Here is a 21051-nt window from a genome sequence, read left to right on the forward strand (position 1 = left end):
AAATAATCCTCGTTTCAACAGCACTCTGTTAACTGAGAAACCAAAGCAGAGCATGATTCCAAGACACCAACCCAGGAAGGGCTGTGCAATATCTGCTCCATATTTTCAGTAGTTTCTATTAAAAATGATAAACTAATTCAAACACACATACGAGCTTCCCTTCCTATTCCTTGTACTTCAATCCCATCAATGCACAGCACCAGCATCTTAACACCAGTAAATCCAAAGAGACTGCAGTGATAATTAGATGAAATAAGGGGTGTTTGATAGACATAGGACATGAAAAGGGAATAAAGCAATCAAAAAAGCAAATCAGGATGGAAGCCAGCGGATAAGGACACAAAGGATGCACACAGGGGTCCTTCAGTTGTTTAAAACACTTACCAAGAAAATCTGAAGTCCTCAAAATAGCTGCCAAAGTTTAAATGGACATTGCACTACTGCAAATTATAACTGTCACCAGGCAGTTACTCATGAAACAGACAATAAGAGCAAATGCTTATTAAAGGCTGGGTAAAGTAAGGATTTAAAGGGAGATAATGCTGTGCAATGTTGCCAAAGAAGATTCGAGGTGAAAACTCTTAAAACATTCACACAGACTGCAAACATTGTCTCTTCATGAACCCCTGCTATAGAGAGCAGTGACTTGGAAGCTGATGAAGTTACTAGTCTGTGATTAAGGCATGCAGGCTCAGCTTGGCTTTCATTTAAAAATCCCATTTGCAGTGGGTACTGACTTAAAGAACTGGACTTCCAATGAAGGATGTTGAAACATTTGCTATCCTTACAATAGTACTGCAAGAGCAGTGCAGAGGACATCACCTGACAGTAGCAAACAACTGGAGGATCATGAATGCACACAACACAGGGAGAAGGAGGAGAATCTGCTTATTCTGTATCATTTTGAATAAGAACAGAACAGAAAGGAAGAACTGACAAAAGGATGAGTAGAGCTGGCCAGGGCAATCACCTTCCCTGCTGGATGCATACAGCAAATCGATGCCTGCTTTCATTAAAGAACATAGGTGAGGGATGCAGGCACTGCTCAGACCAGTTCCATCCCTCTGGCCTCGTGCCCAAGGCTGAGCTATCTCACAGGAACTCCAAAGAAGTTCATGACAAAATATAAAGCTGGTTGAGTCTGCAAGTGTCTGTAAGGCTTCTGAGACAATGGCATCCCCACCCCATCAAAACAGGCACAACTTACATCCTATACAGCTCCCTTCAACCCCAAAATACAGTCAGGAAAGATCTTAGCATTGAAATGTTCAGCCGGCACCACTTTTCCCTGAAGCCTGGGACTAAATGACCATTGTCCATGACCTGGGTGCCTGTGACAGGCCCTACAGCCCAGAATTAAACACTGCTCATCTGCATTGTCCTGCTTGTACCAACACCAACCACCTCTCTTTCACCTAAATCTCCTAATGTCTCTGTGCTTAACAGGGCTAAATTCAAACTGATCCATAGTGCCATCACAAGGAGTTCCAGGCAGGACTCCTATCCTGTCAGGATGAAGCTACACCTGCCTAAAGGTTTGGCATTAGACATCAAATAAAAAAAGCAGGAACTGAGGTAAAACGTCCAAAGAGACATTCTTTCCCAAAAACAGCCCATCCTCCCATAAATACAAACCGAGGCTTTCCTGGGATTTATCTCTGTTTCACCCCACAAAAGTCTGGATTAAAATCGAGCAGTCAAAAAAGCTGCTTTCCTTTCCAAGAATTGCTTTCATTGAACAGCCGCCCAAGCAAGGGAACTCGGGATTCCCGGCCTGCTCAATGCTGCCCTCTGCTGTCAGGATGCTGATATTGCAGTTATCCTGAATTTCACTGAAATTAGTAGCACGGAAGAAAACAAATCTAGTGCACTGCGAGGAAAGAAGCTAGCTCATTCTCGGGTGGCCTAGGAAAAGCCTGAAGTTAGGGCTTTCCTTTCAGCTTGGAGTTATTCGTGTGAATTTAGATACAGCACCCAGATAGTTTAATCCTTGAGAATTTAATTGAAGTGTGAAAGCATCAGGCAGGCAGAGCCTTTATAGAATAAGCTTTACATGCAACAAGCAGTCAGGGTTCAGGTGTGTAACGCTTTGTTCAGCAAGATGCACTTATTGTGTTGGATACAATCATCACACAAATGTGTGCAAGCTGCAATGAAATAACTTCCCCCCCTGGCTCCCACAAAAGGCACTGCAAAAATCTCTTTTTGATTTGCCTTTATCTCTATGTATATTCAGAAAGATCTCAGGCTACCATGACAATCACAGAGATGGAGTTTACTCTGGTTGAACAAACTAGCTTGGACCTTCAATGACTGGGCTTCTCCACTGTGATACAAAATCCTGTCAGCTCACTTATGTACATATTCTATCCCACTGAAGACACTCACCTTACCACAGATGTCATTAATTGCCACATGAACAAAGATGGATGCTTCTTCTATACCCTCCAGGTACACATGCCGGTAACCTGAAACAGATGATAGGATCTAGAGACTCTGCTTTTGTAAAGAGTAAAAGAAATGCACCATTTTATTCCCAGTTCCTCCCTGCAATAAGCATCCAGGCTTGTGCATCACCCAGCCACACTCAGTTACCCAGGAGCCACAGCACTCACAAACCTCATTGCCACCTCGTCTTGTCCCTGTAAGTTTAGAAAAAGCCATGTCCTGTTTTCTCCAGTGTCCATTATTGCTGCTGTCAGACCGTAACTTACAGTGTGTGACTTAAACTACCTTGGGGACTTACAGTCTATCGTTAATACTGCAAACATTTCAACCAAGTTCATTTCCTTGAGATGTTTGATTTTTTGGCTGCTTGTTTTCAACCTTAAACAGAAACTTTGTTCTTTACTTTGAAAGAAAAGGAAAACATACAGAGAAGAAGCTTTAATGTGAAAGAAGACTGAATTCAAAACAGAACTAGGAAACTGGCAGAAAATGGCTTTTAATAACCTGGATCCCATCATTAGAATGGGTAACTAGTAGCTCTGTGTTAAAATATTACTGATTGTAATAAGGCCAATCAAAGCTCCAGTGACTCTCAAACACTCATGTACAGAAAATGGAGGCAAAAAGCAGTATGAGGCAACAGTGGTAAAGATTCTCTATGATAGTCTTCCAAATGCACAAGATTCAGCCATCCTGCATAACGATCTTACCCATTTTTTGTAAACCTAGTCCTGTAGAGCTGATTTAGTCTTGAGCATTACCTAAGTCAGGATTGAGGCAAGGGAGAGAACTCAGGGTCCAAACTCCCAGTCTCTTGTTCAAACCAGAAATTCCCACAGCACACATGAACCCTGCATTTTGCAGCTTCAGTTATCACAGAAGAGGATTTCAGCACTCCGGTCTTACCTGGCATCATGCTGCTGAAAGCTATTGTCCTCTGGCCAATGAAATCACGCCCAATTGGATCATGATCCCATACGAGGAACCGAATCAGTGCGATCTCTGGCATGTGCACTGTGAACACCAGCGTTTCCTCCCACATGGGGTTAAAACCTTGGAATGAAGGAGTCAGCTTTTAGACATTCCTTTCACAAGTTGCAAGAAGAAACAAGACTGCCTACAGAAGGAATGCCTAAACTGCAATGCCACTCTGGTTTTCCTAATAGTGTGATCATTGTTCTTGGAAAATCCAGTACTCCCACTGACTTCAGATGGAGACACAACAGCACAAGAATTTGCAAGAAATAGTTGGTTCTGACTTACATTTGGCCCTGCTTTCAGCAGGTGTTTGGACAAGCTGCTTGCTTTTGACCACAGCAAACTCTAAGCACCCTTCTCATACACAATGAGAAGCCAGACAAATGCCGTGTTTCACACCAAGACCTTCACAACATTATACCAACTCAGTAGAACAATTCAAGACTCAAGTCTGATGAACATCAAGAATGCTCAAATCAATTTTTCAGTGCTTTGTCATAATAGGCACCAAATTTCGTCTATTCATATCTCTATGAACAAAACTTGCCTGAAAGAGGATGTTTCAGCCATAAGAAAACAAAGCCCCACATAATCTTACCATTATCATCAACTACTCTAGTTTGTTCTTTGAAGCAGTCAACAGGTAAACCTATGACTTCAACTTCCACAAACGGATCAATGATCTGGAAAACAGAAAGTAGCAAATACTGAAAAGAAAGAGTGACGAAGCTGAAATTCCAGCCCGTGGCTTTTACAGTGTGGGCATTGTATGTTATTGTCTTAATAATTATTGGTCCTGAGCCTTTCTGTAAAGCATTATTATGCTGATGAGAGATCTGTGGCTAAATCATGTAAAGCATAATTTGGAATCATCATATTGTATGCACTTGTGATCATTTTTCTGTTCTATTCTATGGATCATTTCTCTGTTCTTTCTGTACAGAAAGAGTAAAAAGAAGATGATTGCAACATTCACATAAGAATCGGGCTTGTAAGAACTTGCTTGAGAGGTTTGATTCTAATTGCAAAAGGCTAAAAGGGAATTTTAATTCTGGCAGAACTTCATCCTAGCATTCACTAAAGACTATTCTTCGATAAAGTCATGTGGGTGACATCGCGACACCAACAAACGGCGCAAGAAATGAAGAAGAAAGCCTCTAAAAAGTTTCCAAGGGGTGACACATCTGGCTGTATTGGCAAGGGTGTTCTGCAGGAAGGAGGAAATTTAGAATACTATGGTGAGTAGAAGTTCACTATGATGAGTTTAGTGCCCCCTTTTTGCTCCTGCTGGAGGCACTGTATTGACAACTGGAGGAAAAGCATCACATCATGTGATACTTAGAAGTGAAGAAAACCACCTAAAGATCCAGGATATTAATGACCTGATTTAGTCATAGACTATGTCTCCTGACAGACTAACTGCAGGAAGTTAAATCCTCATCTTTAGCCCAGCCAATATGGAAATAAACCTTCTCCAACATGCAAGCACAATCACAGACTGTGCCATACCTCTCCTCTGTCTCCCAGCATAGAATCACGTGGTTTGGGGAGCTGTTGACCACTGATAATTCTTAGAACTAGCTGTTTCTTCAATTGACCAGGCAGCGGGTCTTCAGAATTTGGATTAAACACACCTGTAAGAAGAAGTCACATAATGTGAAAGAAGTGCAACCTGGGGCACATCTTCAGCTGTAGATACCTTATGGTCTGCTTGCTTTGAGCATCAGAAATGCATTTTTAAACAAACTGTAGTAAGGATCCACACCCTCTCTTCTCATCCAATAAGTGATCCACTCATTTTGCTCATTTTTCTTACCTTGACACATGCAGCTTGGTTTGAGGACATAGCCACAATTCCCATTGGCACTAAATTTGGCCCGGTTCAGTTGCAGCATTCTCCCCTCTGACTGGTAGTTTAGCGCAACTAGTTAAAAAAAAACAACACAAAACCTGGTGATATTACTTACTGAGTACATTAACATCGTTCTGTTTTGTAGAACCAAGTTAAAGGAAGGACACCTAGACACACTTCCGCATTTGACTTCTTGGCTGCAAAACCTCAAGTATTTTAGGAAAAAGAATTCTTCTATATATCACAGCTTCAGGGAGAGCAGCTCTCCAAAAGAGCCTGAACTCTGAAGTCCTCTTGCATTTCAGAAGTTCATTTATTTCCATTTATCAGACAACTACTTGCATGTAAGACACATGTTTGAGGCTATCTGTCTAGGTAATAACATGGTAACAAGGAGAACTCAATTATCAATAAAGTTGGATGAGCAGAGAACTCAGTGTTCTACGGGGTGATTCCAGAGCTCCTACTAAAACATCCCTCCCCAAATATATCAGAAATAAACAGGTTTTCTTTCTTCTCACCAAGTTGGCAGCCAGCATTCCAGAATGGCTGGGGATTGTAGTTGCTAGAGTCCACACGGTAAGAAGACGGGTAGATGCGGGACAACTGATGCTGGTTGAAACGCAGATACTGTGCTGGCTTTTGCTGCAGTATCTGGTGGGCTTTTGTTTCACTGAAAGATGAAACCTGCCAGCTGGAAGAGACTACAAAGAAAAGATTAGAGGTAATCTCCTTATTATTTAGATAAAGCATTCAAGCCTACAAAGCACCAGTTCCTTAAAAGTATCAAGCATCATTTGAATAGAACCCACCCAGAAAGAACTACACTTTTCTAATATTACAGCAAAATCACTGTTCTTACTGGAGGAGTTATGGCTGGGAACGAAGCTGGATACAGTGAATGACCTGAATCTTCATTAAAATGTTTTAAAAAGCGATCCAAGATTTTTGGGATACAAGAAGAGAGGTAGGAACAGAAACCTTTCCTTTTCTTTGTATAACAATTATTTTCAGCAGACTTTCAGTTCAACCTACTTTCAGTTTCAACATCGTGGATGCCAACAGACTTTGTGTATTTCACCAGGTCAGAGAGTGCCCTGGACAACTTCATTGTTTTCTTCTGTCGGTTTACCCTAGAAAGATAAAACAAATTCATTTCCCATTAATTAAGGAGTAAATTTTATCTTTCCTATTTAAAAATCAGTCAGGATAAAGATATACAAGAAGGTGGGAGACACTACTCAAATCTGGTGGGGATTACTCTCAGTTGTTTTGACCAAAAGGTGGAATAACTATTCACATATATATTTACTTGTCAAGTGCTAACAAAGAAACTTTTTAAATCCCAAAGAAACAATATGAAACTCATGTTCTGCTCCTCATTTGCTTCAGGTTTTCACTAACAGCATATCTACTAACCTCCCAAAGAAAACTCCAAAGTATCCTAGAGTACTGCTTGATCTAATTTCATATTTTTGAAGCCTGAAGCTTAAGCAACCATTCTGCAAAGGATCTTTGATGTCAGAGTTTTGAAGAGGCAATTTCAAAAGAAAAACCAAAACAATCACCTGAATGTTGGTGCAACTTCATTTAGCAAATTCTAAAACAACCAAAAAACATCAGCTGGGGACCAGATACTCCTCAAATCTGCCTTAATGGATGCACTGGGCCACAGCCAAGTGGCATGTATGTCAGCTGGATGACATGGTAAGAGCTCAAAACATAAACAAGGTCCAATGTACTTTGTTAATTAGTCTGAATGGCAACAGGAGTTCATTCTGATGATCTAGTGGCAGCCACCTTTATACCAGATTCCTGTCATGTGCCTGCAGCCTTCAGCAATCTGCTTCTAGGCACGATATCTATTTAGTGGGTAAAATTATGTAGTTACCTTCTTTAGAAACAAAATTGTCAAATCACTTGTTAACAAACCTGCTGTAATGTACGGAGCTCCTGGCTACAGTTCCTTGAGAATCCGAATCATCTTCCCCCTCTTCCAGACTTGCTGCCTTTTTCAATTTGCTTCCTTTTTTCTGTGCCACAAGGAAATAAAACCATCATGTCACAACTGTCTGAAGAATCTGCTATGCAGTGTTATAACCAGAGGCAGTTATCCAGCCTCTCTATTTAAGTGAACAGTCTGATAGCAAGCCTCTGCCAGACAATGCAATTACAATGCTGTTCTCCACCCCTGTGTGCAAAGAAAAAAACTATCCAAGAATATAACATTTAGTGCAGACCAAAAGTACCAAGCGTCTCACCTTGCGCTTGGAAAAGCTGCCCATCAACGACCTGCCGTGCCTCTTACTGGTGCTGAAATCTTCCCCAGATTCCACATCATCCTCAAGTTTAGTCTAAAGCAATCAAACAGAAAGAATAGCATAGCAGGACAAAGAGAGTGCCAGACAGCATGTCTGAACAACAGAACTGGACCAGGCTGATGCAGCCTTTAGTTCTGAACAGAAGCTGAGTACAGGACTTCATACCCCAGCAATAACTGCCATCATTTTCATCCATGGGAACTTCCAGAGCAGACAGAAATCACACAAATACCTAATCCCAACTTCATTTTCATCCAGGCAGAGCCTGAATACCCCCATACCACGTACAACCACTGACCCCCAACTGGTTTGGAGCTTAACATTTGGAAAGCATAGTTTAACAGGACCTACTGCTGGCAATTACAGTTCCGGTAGGATACTCCATGGTAAGAAAGAAGAAATATTCTCGTAATCCCTAAAAATGTATATACATCCTTGGTGCCTCTAGTTTTAATACGACCTTGCAGTTTCATTGCTTTCTAGACTAATACAACACAGACTGTTCTGGTTAACACCTACACAAAAGGATTCTTGAAGTGCATCTTACAAGACTAACCACCTCATGTGAATCAATAGGCTTGAAAGTAGCTACAGAACTCATGCCATAGAAAGTTTTGGGAAGCTGGTTTCAGTTCTCATCTAGTTTTAAACTCTAGTTAGTACCTCTGCTTATTATTGACAGATCTCCAAGAGTTTTCATTTGCATGCAACATTCTTCCTAAGCTTTTTGGGGCTTATTACAAATTCTAAGACAAAGCCTCGAGTTCTTGAAGTGGAGCTGTGGGCTGAGCACATTTTTATAAACAAGCATTAGTGTAAAATTAAAATGCAAATGTAGATGCGCAGAACATAGAGAACGGAGGGGTGAAAGCCCAACTTTCCTGTGCACTTTGTGTAATGGAAAATAAACTTCTTCCTGTTGAGAAGTCATTTCATGTGCACATTTCATGCTCCAAATGCTGTGTGAGCAAGAAAAAAAGCTTTGTGTATCTGACAGTGATGTTCACCTGGCATCAGCAGTAACAGAATGAATTCAGCTGTGAATCCCAAGTCAGCAGTATAGGATTTATTTAGTAAGCTAATAAAACACAACAAATGGAAATGCTAAACACCTCTTTCTCTCAAGTCACTGCTGAAAGTTACTGCAGTTTGGATTTCAGTTTGTATCTTGAACGACTGCCATATTTCATTATTCATCTGCAACAACAGAGTACCCCTTTGCACCAAGTGTGAATCATAAAACCAGATAAAATTAAAATCTCATGATCAGCAAATGAAAAAGAAGCTTCCACTATGTGGACATAAGTGTAAAAAGTATTCTTCCTTATATCATAGCTTCTGTAAGCAACACAAGGCGTTAATACGATATCAAGACAAAATAGTACAGAAAATATTAAAGAAGGGAACGTGTTTTCTCACATATTGAAATAGCCAAATAAGCTATGGTCAGAGCAGCCATCCAGGAATGAAAACATAGCTTCAAAATCCCAGGGCTGCCTAAGTCTGACTGGGGACATGGACCTGGGTCTCCCACATCCCTGGAAAACATTTTGGACATCTGGTCATGTTGTATTATCCACGTTAACTTAGAGGGGTCCTAATGGCAAACAGACTCCACAAAAATCATTGTGGGACTCACACTATCATGCATTCAGGGAAATGCTGAGCATTCTTTAGTTTCATTAGTTCTAGTTCAGAGCTGCAGATAGGCAAACTGAGCTATCTTTACCAGGGAGTCCCAAAACAGATTTAAAGCCCAACTGCAGACATCCACCTATGAAAGAACAAGCATTATTGTTATGAAACAATAACACGATGTAGCTACAGAGACAAACAGAACAACAATCAGGTCCACTGAAGTACAATAAAACATGTTCACCTTCTTACTGTCTGATTTTAGGTCAGTCTTTCCTGATGGTAGAGTGGCAACTGTAAAATTGTTTGGATCTTCACAGTCACGGATTTTGGATTCTTTTATCAGTGAGTCAAGCTTTTTCTTTGCTATATTCTCCACTCTTTTCCTGTTAGTAGATGCCTATAAACAAAACAGAATCATGAAATCAAGTAGTGATGAAGAAAGTCTTAGCAATTCCAGCCAGGATTAATGCAAGCTAAAATGTTGCATGCAAGAAAAAAAAGAGAATAAAAAAAGAGGTTCTTCATGTGCATAATGTGAAGCAGGTACCTGCAGGTTGGTATTAGACTTAATGTAAGGTATGGAAGCATAGGAGACCCTGAAGCAGGTGTTAGATCTAAACGGATTATCTGAAGTGATGAGAGAGTAAGACTAATTAATACAGTTCTAATTTAATATTTTAAAAACCCCAAACAAATTAGTTTTCCCCTTTGGTAGACTTATTCACAAAGAAGTTTCTTTTTCAGTTTTAGATGAAAATCCATAACACAAAATGAGGGAAGGCCCTAAGGACTGAAAAAGCAATCTTGTTTCAAGGCAATCTGGTTCATGCTATTAAATGGTTTTGCTGTGCATTTTATCTTGTTTCTGTGAGATGCAATGTCACTTGCCAGAAGATTAAAGTGACAAAATATTTAACCTGTTAAAAGGATGAAAAAGAAGGCAATTTCAGATGGAGGCAAGCAGAGTTTAACATGTTCTCCTTCTTATCATCTCCTTGCAGTGAAAATCAATTAAACCCAGCATTCAGCAAGCCAAAGGGGTGCTCTGCAACAATGACCATAATTTGGCGTAAGCAGAACTTTTTCCTTTCTTTTTTTGCATTTGAGGGGAAGAAGAACCCCATCAAGGTTTAGAACCTAAAAGACTTGGCAATGAATCCCAAGGATTAGACTACATCCATTCTGAAGAGCTCATACAAGGTTTCTTCTCACTGGGATGGGAAAACCTGACTTATATTTACATTCAAATGGTTACTTAACTTACATCTCCATTCATTAGTTTACAGTCATCATCAATCTCATCAGCACTGTCCTCATCAGAAACTTCACCCTCCTCTGCATCATCACTGATGTTGGCTGGAAGTTTCTTCCCCTACAAGATAGTGATTACACAGGCAGGTTAGCGTGCAGCTCTTGCTAGCACACAAGGAAAGAAAAAGTATTGCAAGCATGTAACCAGGTTCTTACTGATTGAGAAAGCATTTGTTCAGGACCTTAAGCACCAGGTCCTTAAAGACTGCTTTTTGTAAACTGATTTATGCTAGGGTATAAGCAAAAAGCAAGCAGAAACCATAATCATCACAAACAAAAAGAGGGATGGAACAAATGAAGCAGGTTTTTACCTTAACCAGTATCTTTCCTTTAAGACTTGCTGGTGAAGGGAGAGTGGTAGAATCATCATTATGCACAGAAGACAGATCCAGTTTGTCTCCCAGGATTTCTGTAAGATACTGAGCCATCTTCTTCTGCTGAATGACACTGCAATGGTTCTCAATTGACAAAATAACAGGGTACCTGGCAGAGACATAAGCAAGTATCATCAACTGCAAATTTAGCTTTTATAGCATTAAGATGATAAGGGTTATTTCTCTCTGAGCCATTTCTGTAACTGGCATCACCACCAATTATGCCATTCATGAGGAAAACTTGAACAGCCAGTGCCTTCAACTCTCCTTCACAATCCATGCTTCAGCCCTTCTGTACTCTCACAGGTAAAAGTAAATAAAGGCTCCAAGGACTGAACCCAAAGGGGCTTTGTCTTTACCTTCCCACTTCCAACAACCAAGTGATAAACCTTCTGTTAGCTCTTGCCCGGAAACTTCTCTAGCTGGCAACAGAGCAGTGCCATACAAACAAGGCTGCAATAAAGCCTCTTCTAAAAGACAGGAAGTATTATTTCTAGGTCTAGTTTTATCATTGCCATTTATTATTGATTTTCCAAGCCTGAGGCTAAAAAGTAACAATGCCTGGTTGTTTGAAAGGCATCAAGACAGGAATTGTTGAACATCCAGTGCGGTTGGTGTCATATAAAAGCACACTGAAGATGGATTGCTGTTTAGAGATGATGTACTTCTAGGATGAGCACAAAAGTCAGCATACAGTGCATTTTGTAGGGCTGAATTATAAGGGATTCATTAACTAAAAACTGATTATGAATAAAAGATGGCTGTCCTAACATCTGCCTCCCGTTAGCTCCTCATCAGGAAGAAAGAGGCTTCCAAGACAGACAATGCCTGCAGGACACAACTTCCCAGCTGATGACTATGCTTGAATTCCTAGCTCTGCCTGAAGACAGCTCCTAAGCTGTCTCTCCCAGCCTAGCCTGGAAAAGCAAACATCTGCAGGTCTCGTGTATATTTCATTCAGTACTAAACTCTGACTGAGCATCAATACCCATAAGGAAAAACCCCCACCACAAATAGTTAAGTTGTAACATCTTCCCATTGGACCTTTCTGTAAAGCTTTTCTGAACTGCAACAATTCCAGAAGTTCACGTATTCAGCTGGCCAGCTTTCCTGCCCTTTATTTGCCACCTCTTCAGGCAAACTCCAAAGATTTCAGGCTCATGGGAAATTTACCCAGGGTGAAATTTCAGAGCAAGCTCAGCTTTATTAATGAAGACAGATGGGCTGCTCTGGGGAAGCTTTTACACACATAAATTCATTTATCTTGAAAAAAACAGAACTAACTGGTTTGACACCCCTATTTTGACTCGGAGGAGGAGGAGGACAGTACTGCCAAGGTACATGAAGCTTCCCATTGCATAATTCTCTGATTTCTTGAGCAATATACAGGTAGGGAAAATAACCTATTTCTGTTGAACAGTCAGCTTTCTCCACAGTTGGGCTCCTGTCCCTTTGCTCTCTGACTTACTCCCTGTCCCTGAAGCAACCTAATGTAACCGTGGCATCACTTGAGTGCACATGAAGAGAGAGATGCGGTTAAACTGTCAGCCTTTCACTACATCATTCACTGTCAAAACATGTTGATCCTCTGGTCTACAAATGGGATAAAGACAGCCCTACATCTATGTACAGAATGTCCCTACTCAGTCAGTTGTGCCTTGGTTACTCCTTTCTGAAGGCTTTCTCCCCACAATAAAGTACTCAGAATTCTGGCATATGCAGGAACAGGTCAGATTTTCACCATCTGCCTTTAGGAGGACGCCAGGGAACACTCCAGTTCACAGTCCTCAGACTCTCAAGTTGGCACACTGTATACATACTCATTCTTAATAAAGGCATATTTGTTGATAGTTTCAATCACATCTTTGAAGAGAATTTTGGAAGTCAAAGTGTATCCATGGTGGACAATTGGTTCACCGTCTGGCCCGTCCCAGCAGTCAACTGTAGAACAGAAACAACGACACCCATCAGACACTTTCTTTACTTTCCTGATCAGAAATATCTGCTCTCCTCTCGTGTAGCAGGAATTCTGCTGTATTTACCAGTTTGGTTGTCATACACTTGGCTAGAAAGTACAGATACCAAGAGAGTCTCCTGAATGTTAGTACTCAGTCTACAAAATATGCCACGATCAAGAAAATTTGTCGATTATATGGCAAGATCATTCTGTTATTCCACTTTACTTGGCTTTTTCTTCTACCCAATTACCACATCTTCTGCAGAAGTCGTGAGTCTTCCTTTACAGAGGAGAGACAAAACTATGGAGGCTACTACTACTTCCTTTTTGATGCTTACCTTCTACGCACCGACAGCCAGACTGCAGCACCCATGCATACATGTCCACCCTAGACTGGGACATCAGCTGATCTCCCATGAGGTAGGTATTATGTGAAGAGGTAATGAAATAGTGACTCAATGGATAACTCATGTCCTGATTCACTTGGTAGTGTTCTGGGTTGAATATGTCCCCTGATGGACTCCGCATGTAATTGGTGAAACCTGTAAACAAACAATACCATAAATAATACGGTTTTGTCCTTTTTGTTGCTATGGCCTTCCTGAAAGCAGCCAAAAAATGCATCCTACATTCACCAACACAGTCATGAACATGTAAGATAAATAAATAAAACATCCCCACTGTCACAACAACCAACAGCAATTATTGCTTTCAAGAAATTTTAGTTGCTTTGTACCTTTTCCTCCTCTGCCTTCTCCAAAATAAATATATCTACTTAATCCAAACCTGACATTTCAGGCTTATAATTTTTGTCAAAAGACTCTGCTGGGACATTAAGTCGCATGGTATATAAAAGCCTCCAGAGAGCTGCAGTCATATCCTGCCATTGCTCCTCAGTGAAATGAGTTGGAAGATACATGGTGTTGCACTACCTAGAGACAGTTTCTAGTGGCACAACACAGTTTGAAGCAAGGGAGATGCTTTCCTCTCCTCTATTTCTCCTGAAAATACCAGAAGAATGTCAACACACACAGGCTTGTGCAAGCAACAGTCTCTACTGCTGATATGACACCACATGCACAAACATGTACATGGATGGGAGAGATCTGCAGTGCTGCGTCCCTGCCACTTTGTGAGGCTGAGGTTCACTCCAGACTTACATCAAAATATCAATTCTCTGTAGTACTTGGGTGATGTTACCAGAAGAATTTATTTGCTGAAGTAGTGGGATGCAGACAACATCCCCTGCACTTGTGTATTGCAATCATTGCCCTTGTTCGGAAGGAAAGTGTTAGCAAGTAATGGTTTTTATCTTTGTATGAAATTGCTGCTCTCTCAGGTCACCAGCACACATTTGTGCACATATTCACAGACACCTTCACAAGACAAACATCAAAAACTGTACCTTCCATTTCAAGTCTCCCTAAAATCCTTTTAACTTGCCACCAATGAAAGACTAAGGTTTCCACCCAGCTCCTGGCTGGAACAGCTACTGACAGTGATGATGCCTTATTCAAAAGGTCTTTGCTTCAAGACTTCTAATTCTCCTGACATTTCACTCATTATTCCATAAATAACACAGTGCCTTTATAAAAATTCTGCCAAACTTCTAAAGGTCTTAACGCCCTTTCTGTGACTGTGACAGACTGGTGCTTTGTTTCACTAAAGGCAAAAGAATGCCAGTCCTCAAAATCAGTCTGGTCTACAGAGCAAAGGGAAATTGAGCTTCAATAGAGTCTAAGATAAAATGTCCTTTATGATGGTTCTTATAGGCTTTATATTTCATGGTGATGAAAGTTTTATTAAAGGAAAAGAGATGATAAATACAAAGAGCAGCCAAAACTTTTTGAATGGTATTTGAGTCTCTGGAGGCACATATCAACTAGCAAACCTGTTATATAGCTAGAATAGGAACAAAAGAGTAACCAAGTCAGAGCAGATACCATGAAAAATGGACAGGGCACAGTGTGTAGCAGCAAACATATGGCTGATCACTCTTGGCAAATCAGTCATTTCATCTCACTACAAACCATCAGCTGCTACAAGACTAACTCCACACAGCACTGTTAATGCCCCTGAAACAACACCAGTGTTTGCTTTAAGCATTTGTGAAGATATAATACCAAAATTGATATTTGAGTTCACAGTAACTGGATCTATCAGCCTTTGGATGAAGAAACATGAATGAATCGAGACATTCTTGGCAGTGTTAACTGTAGATCTCTGGTACTCCCCCACTCAGGAAAAGCACGCAAACATAGTGGTCTGTTCTGATCAACAGAGGAAGGTAAGAGGGGTTTTGCAGGACTATGTTGAGTGAATTGGCACAGGCCAGTCCAAGGTGCTCCATGACAAAAGCCATCACAGCTGAGGAAGCAAGGCAATACAGACACGTGAATGGGTATGAACAGGTCAAGAACACTGTACTATTACTTTACTACTAGTGAAGTGCTGCCATGTGTGTCCAGGATGCTCCTGTCTGGTCTCTACCTATGTAAGGAATAAACACAGAGCTTCAGTTTCCATAGCTGCTGTATCTCAGCCTCCCCAGGTAACACTTGATTTAGAATACCAGAGGGATCTAAAGTCAGCTCCCCAGTCACTTCTGTTCAGATGTTGTCATCATACACTGCATTAGTTGAGCTCTTGACTAGGTATGTTCTGCTCTGTTGCACTTCCAGCAAGATACTGAAGTGGTTAAAGTCCCCCATACAAGGAGCAGAGCCTGTTAATGGGAAGCTTTTTCCAGCTCTTTCAAAACAACCTCATCTCCTACCTCCTCCTGACCAAGAGACCTGTAACTGACACCCAGCAGAATGTCACCCATTAGAGAGCTGGGCTGCTCTCTAATCCTAACTCGTAAACTCTCCATTGTTTAATCACCCATTCTTAGATCAGGCTAGTTTTTAAAAGGTTTTCTTTCCAGTATGGAAAGCTACAGCTGTTTGAAGCCTAGCCTTGCTTTCCTAGCTATGAGGAAGGCAAGATAATGAACCTGACTATTCATTATTTATGTGACTGCCACTGAGTGTAGAGCACCAGAAAATAAAAGCATGAATATGTCAACTGCCACACTCACTTGGCATTGGAATAAGCTTTAAAATAAATAGAAAATTTAGTCTGAAAGTAGAACAGACCTGAATCCATCCTAAACAACCCTCACTGCATGACATTTCTTACACTCTTACACAATGTAAGAGAAACTATCCACTTCCTTATGCAGTAAACCAAACTGAACTTATATTTTGCCACCTTTCTCTGTGACCACACACTCACAGAAATGGATAAGACAACTTTTGCACAGTATCTAATTCCTGAGGCATGTACTCTGCCCTTGGAGTCGATAAGATCTAGCAGACAGCTTGCTACTTGGGGGAAAGGATTTAGAATCAGTGCTCAGAATAACAGCTACCATCATTATGGCACAGCATCACTGGATTCAGAGTGAAGGCTCTAGCAGCAGAGGTCATGAAAGCATGCTTCAGGACAAATTTCATCTATCATCTCACTTCACATGTTTATTCTAGATCAGATCACTCCTCTGATTAAAACTTAAAGGGTTTCCAAAAATACCTGCAGGAATGATGTAACTCAATTCTACTGTATTTTCCAAAAGCACAAACACAGACACATCTGGCTCCAGCTCGCCTTTAATGACTGCTGTGCTGCTTCACAATATGTACCTTTAAAAACAAGACTTCCAAAGAGTAGCAATTTCCCTTTAGGTTCCTCAGCAAACAATAGGCACTTAACAAGGTACTGAACAGCATACTCTGTACAACCTGACAGAATTCTATGACTAAATACTCTGCAAATGGATGCAATATTCTCATAGGCATTGAACAGTTGCCTCTTCCCTACAAAAACTATGCCTGCCCGCTTACCATCAATCCCCAGAGCTCCCTCCTTCTTGTTCTCCAGGCACGGTTCAAACTTGTTGATGATCTCCAGGCAGTGCTCTTTAGTCACATTCGTCATCTGTAAAAGTAGCAAAAATGGTGTTAAGTGGTAATCACAGCTTCGCTGGGCTCTTGTCTCTGTATACAGTTCAGCAGCTGACCAGATTACACACAGTGGTAGTAGGGATTTCCAGTTACCCAGTGTGATTCTCACTCCTGTCAATCAGTGTCAGGTCAGATAAGAACTAGTCTGCTCTGGGGAATGTTTCTGCCCTATTGGCAGCTGCCTGATCTCGGCCAATACAGAGTTCTGCTTTGTAGGTCAAAGCTGGTTAGAGTGTAATTAGGCACCCAGAGCATCCAAACAGAACGAGCTTTGTCCCAAACCAATGGGATTTCTTCTCTTGTAGGATTAAAGGATTAGTTTGCATTATCAAGGGTGTTTTACTTTGAAATAAACAAGAAAATGGCTCATCTCTATGCAGCAGACAGAAAAATCAGTTAGTGGCAGGGTAACAGAGAATCAGAAAGCTCTATGAGGAAATCTGCTAACTTCAATGTTGTTTTGCATTCTCAACTGAAAATGACAGAGCACAAAGGGAAATATATGTTTGCAAGTGCTGTCATTTATTAAGAAAGGGCCATTTATGATAAGCTGTAGCTTCTTTTTGCCTTGCAAGTTTTCCATAGTTCATTTTTAACACTATTATTTAATATTCCTCTTTACTGTAGATTTATCCTATAATTATTATTCCTGCTATTATTTAATATTCCTATCCTCAGTGGTCCAGCAAATCTTTTCCATTAAATGCTGTACAGGACACATGAAAATACAGCCCTTGCCACCAGAGCGGATTGCCAATAAAGTGACCAAGTCAATGACTGTTTTGGAAACACAGAATCTTTGCCCAGGGGGGAATGAAACCACCAGCATCTCTGCAACCAGATCAATGCCTTTTCTGGGGGTCATTTAAAACCTAATAAATACAAGTGAAATAAATAAGAGGAAGAAAAAATCCTAACCCTGTCTTTGCCCATATGTTACTGGTTTGCTGGGTTCAGAAGTTAAAGCTCTGGCAACAGAAAGCTTTTCTCGTGGAGCTTCAAAGCACAGAATGAACATTTGTTTCCCATGTACATATGGTATGAGTAAGGGCAGCACTAGACAAGAGAGAGAAGCCCCACAGGCCTGAGTTGTCCACGTCAGTGATTAGCTAATCCCAGTGTGGTGTGTTCGTTTTCCTCTCACCATCTGGAGGATCACTTGACCAATGAAATGGAAACACACCCCACTAATCTAATACCATAATTGCCAGAGAGGTGGCTTTTTATTCATTCATTTTTTGGACAATGTTTGAAACTGATGGAGATTCATGACTTAGAGACATGCAGTTTCAAAAGAGGTCGTGGGAGGAAAAAGGCAAAGACGAGTCAATGCATTTGTTCCTGCACTGACTGCATCTTGCTGCCCTATCATTTTTTCTCTCTTCAGAGCCTTCCACAAGCTTCTAGATGAAAGATATTAGGATCATTCAGGGACCCCAGGAAGTCATTCAGCTCAAAATCCTGCCCCAGGCAGGGTCAATGATAAGGTCATATCAGTTACTTTACAGCAAAAACAGTATTTAAGACCCTCTCCAGCAACGGAGCTAAAGCACTATGAGACAAGGGAATATGTGCTACTACAGATCCCCAGAAAACTGTCCCAGACATTAATAATCCTCCCAACAGCTCTTCAAAAATTAATCTTACACTTTGCAAACTGAGGTAGTGTGACAAAGCAATTCAATGTCTTATCATGGACTGTGCAGTGAGTCAAAAGCAGAGCCAGAAACACTAGTACTGAATACTGGGAAAAGACAGATATGGATAGGATTGTCCTAAAATAACACATGAAAAAGAAAGAAACTGTACAGACTATATTCAGTAGCACAACAAAAGAGCTTACAGAAAAGAAGAGGTAGTGAGAGCAAGCAGATTCAAGAAATAGTCATGCCAGCCTGCAAGATGAAAATCAAGAGGCATCCAGCTGTCTATTTGTCACATGCATGACAACAAAGCTCCCACCCTTTAGAAGGTGATGCATCCCCATGGGCAGCAGAACGGCATGAGGGCTGCAGTGCTTCTCCTGGCTTGGCCCTACCTTCTGTTCAGTCTCCAGAAAGCGTCTCAGGTCATCTGCATCTAGGTGGTCCTTGTGGTTACTGTAGGTGAGCATCAGCAGGTAGAGATCACGGCGCGTCGACATCATCTTATAGAAGGCGCAGAACTCATCGAAGCCCAGAGTGCCCTGGTTATCATCTGTGTCAGCCTCCTGCATTGCACAGCAATAAGGCAATGAGATCCCAGCAATAGCCAGAACAAACCTTAAATAAACAAACTCCTGCACAGGAATAAAGCAACATGGAAATTAAATGCAGGATAATAGCACCTGACCCAGCCACTTTCTGTATGACCTCCTAGAACAGAGTGATTTACCAGGCTGATGCTTTGCCATGTGAATGCTTTGCACAGCTTTCCCCTTTGAACCTCTTGAATGTATGCATTAGTGCACGAGCCAAGAAATAACTTTCATTGTTCCACTGGGAACTCTGCTTGAAAGATTTCTTCTACCTATGGCAACGAAGTCAGACAGCATAGAAAGAATGTGCATGCACCTGGCAGAATTACCCACCCATGTTTTCTTGAAAAGATCATTACAACTCAAGTCATCTTGAAATTAATTTTATATCCAGGATTTGGGAGGCTAATAAGATCTGCAAGAATACTAATTTTGCAAGTAAAGAAATAATCATCAGTCAATGACACAATATCCTCTAGTATATCTATCCCTACAGTATGTATGTTGGTTTTTTACTTTTTGGGCTAGGTGTCCCAGCCTGTGATCTGAACCACTCTCAGCTTATCAGCAGCGTTACTTAGTGCTACTGTGTTTGCACACAGTGGAGAAAGAATTTCTTCCACGAAATCTTGTGATTGTCTGATCATGATAAGCTCTACTCAATGATATAACTACCTGGAGAAGAGATTATGAATTTACTGTGTTTCCAAAAAACCTGTTCCTAAAACCATGAAAAAAATGAATGAAAAACTCTGCCGGGGGGAAGTATGAAAAAGGAAAGCTGCACTGTTTCATGTAAAAAAGCTTATCCAGCACTCCCCACTTTGTTCTGAGTAAAAGAGTGGTCAGTTTATTGCTTTGCTCACCCTCATTGCGAACACGTTTAAGCCCATTTAAGGCCACAACATTGAAAAATAAATAAATGAGACAAGCTTTTACCAAATCTTCATGGTTTTCACTGAATTTCCTTCACAAACTGCCATGCGCATGCACTGTATCAGTTGAGGAAAAACTCCCTTAACCATGGACAGCAGCATGAACAGCCTTCACAAAGCACTTCTGATCTGCCAAGCTGACATCCATTCAGTTACTTGCCCAAGACCAAAGTACTGCCCCAACTCTGTAATGTATTGTAATGCACCCCCAGGGATTGTTAAAGCCTTACACAAACAGCCTCCTCTTCCCTTGTTCCAGGACTTGCTCCCTACTTTAATTAACAGTCAAGGAAACTTTCTTCGAGACCTACATCTAATCTACTCTATTATATCTTTAAATACTTGGTGTAGCTATTTCATTAACCAAGAGATTTGATTTTTAATTTCAAGGCTGTTTAATATTCTAAGCTATCAAATAGCAACTGTATTTTCAGTTGAGGCCAGCTCAGTTTCAATTATGGATTGCATGTGGAAAAAAGAAACCTATTCTTCTCTGTTAATGGCATTTCTAAAGCACCCCTATGTGTAGCAATGGTTGTTGATTACAAGCAGTAAAACCAGAACACAGCATACAGTAACTGCAGGGTTTTTTCCCCAGGAAATACTTCCCCAGCCTCTTTTATCCAGTTCACATCAAACCTAACGGCTCATCCTGGAAAGAGTCACTTTAATCTACACATTTTAATGAGTTTTTAAATTCAGTTCTTCGGTGAATTACTGAGCATTCATAAGTTCAGTGTTTGCTGGTATGAAAGAAAAAGATAAAAAGAAGTGATGAGTGAACCCCTCAGATTTCTCTGGCTGTACATGCATGATTCCCAAAGGGGTTTGAGCCTGGAATCTGTCCCAGAACTGAATTACTGAGAATCCAGTGATTCCCAGGCATGACTTTGCAAAAAACATGAAGCAGTGCTGAGAGGTCCCTGACTCAGGATAGTGCAAAACTCAAGGCAGCTCCCTATGCTCAGAACTGTTGATTCAACTTGTGCTTAGGTTC

General features: G+C 40.9%; 1 protein-coding gene across 1 annotated transcript in view; it reads right to left on the reverse strand.

Annotated features, from left to right (window-relative positions):
* Positions 1–21051, reverse strand: part of PLCH2 (phospholipase C eta 2) — an 80141-nt gene that overhangs the window by 9971 nt on the left and 49119 nt on the right. Inside the window, exons 8-23 of the mRNA XM_062614585.1 lie at positions 18922–19092; positions 16764–16857; positions 13218–13421; positions 12743–12863; positions 10860–11031; positions 10502–10609; positions 9479–9634; positions 7540–7632; positions 7211–7311; positions 6314–6411; positions 5800–5982; positions 5243–5350; positions 4936–5060; positions 4025–4109; positions 3355–3501; positions 2389–2468 (exon numbers count right to left, since the gene is read on the reverse strand). Of these exons, the coding sequence (XP_062470569.1) occupies positions 2389–2468; positions 3355–3501; positions 4025–4109; positions 4936–5060; positions 5243–5350; positions 5800–5982; positions 6314–6411; positions 7211–7311; positions 7540–7632; positions 9479–9634; positions 10502–10609; positions 10860–11031; positions 12743–12863; positions 13218–13421; positions 16764–16857; positions 18922–19092 (2046 nt within the window). The remainder of the gene's footprint in view (positions 1–2388; positions 2469–3354; positions 3502–4024; positions 4110–4935; positions 5061–5242; positions 5351–5799; positions 5983–6313; positions 6412–7210; positions 7312–7539; positions 7633–9478; positions 9635–10501; positions 10610–10859; positions 11032–12742; positions 12864–13217; positions 13422–16763; positions 16858–18921; positions 19093–21051) is intronic.

Source organism: Pezoporus occidentalis, unplaced genomic scaffold, assembly GCF_034315485.1.
Source record: "Pezoporus occidentalis ecotype Australia unplaced genomic scaffold, CSIRO_AGI_Poc_V1 ctg176, whole genome shotgun sequence".
Taxonomy (NCBI): Eukaryota; Metazoa; Chordata; class Aves; order Psittaciformes; family Psittacidae; genus Pezoporus; species Pezoporus occidentalis.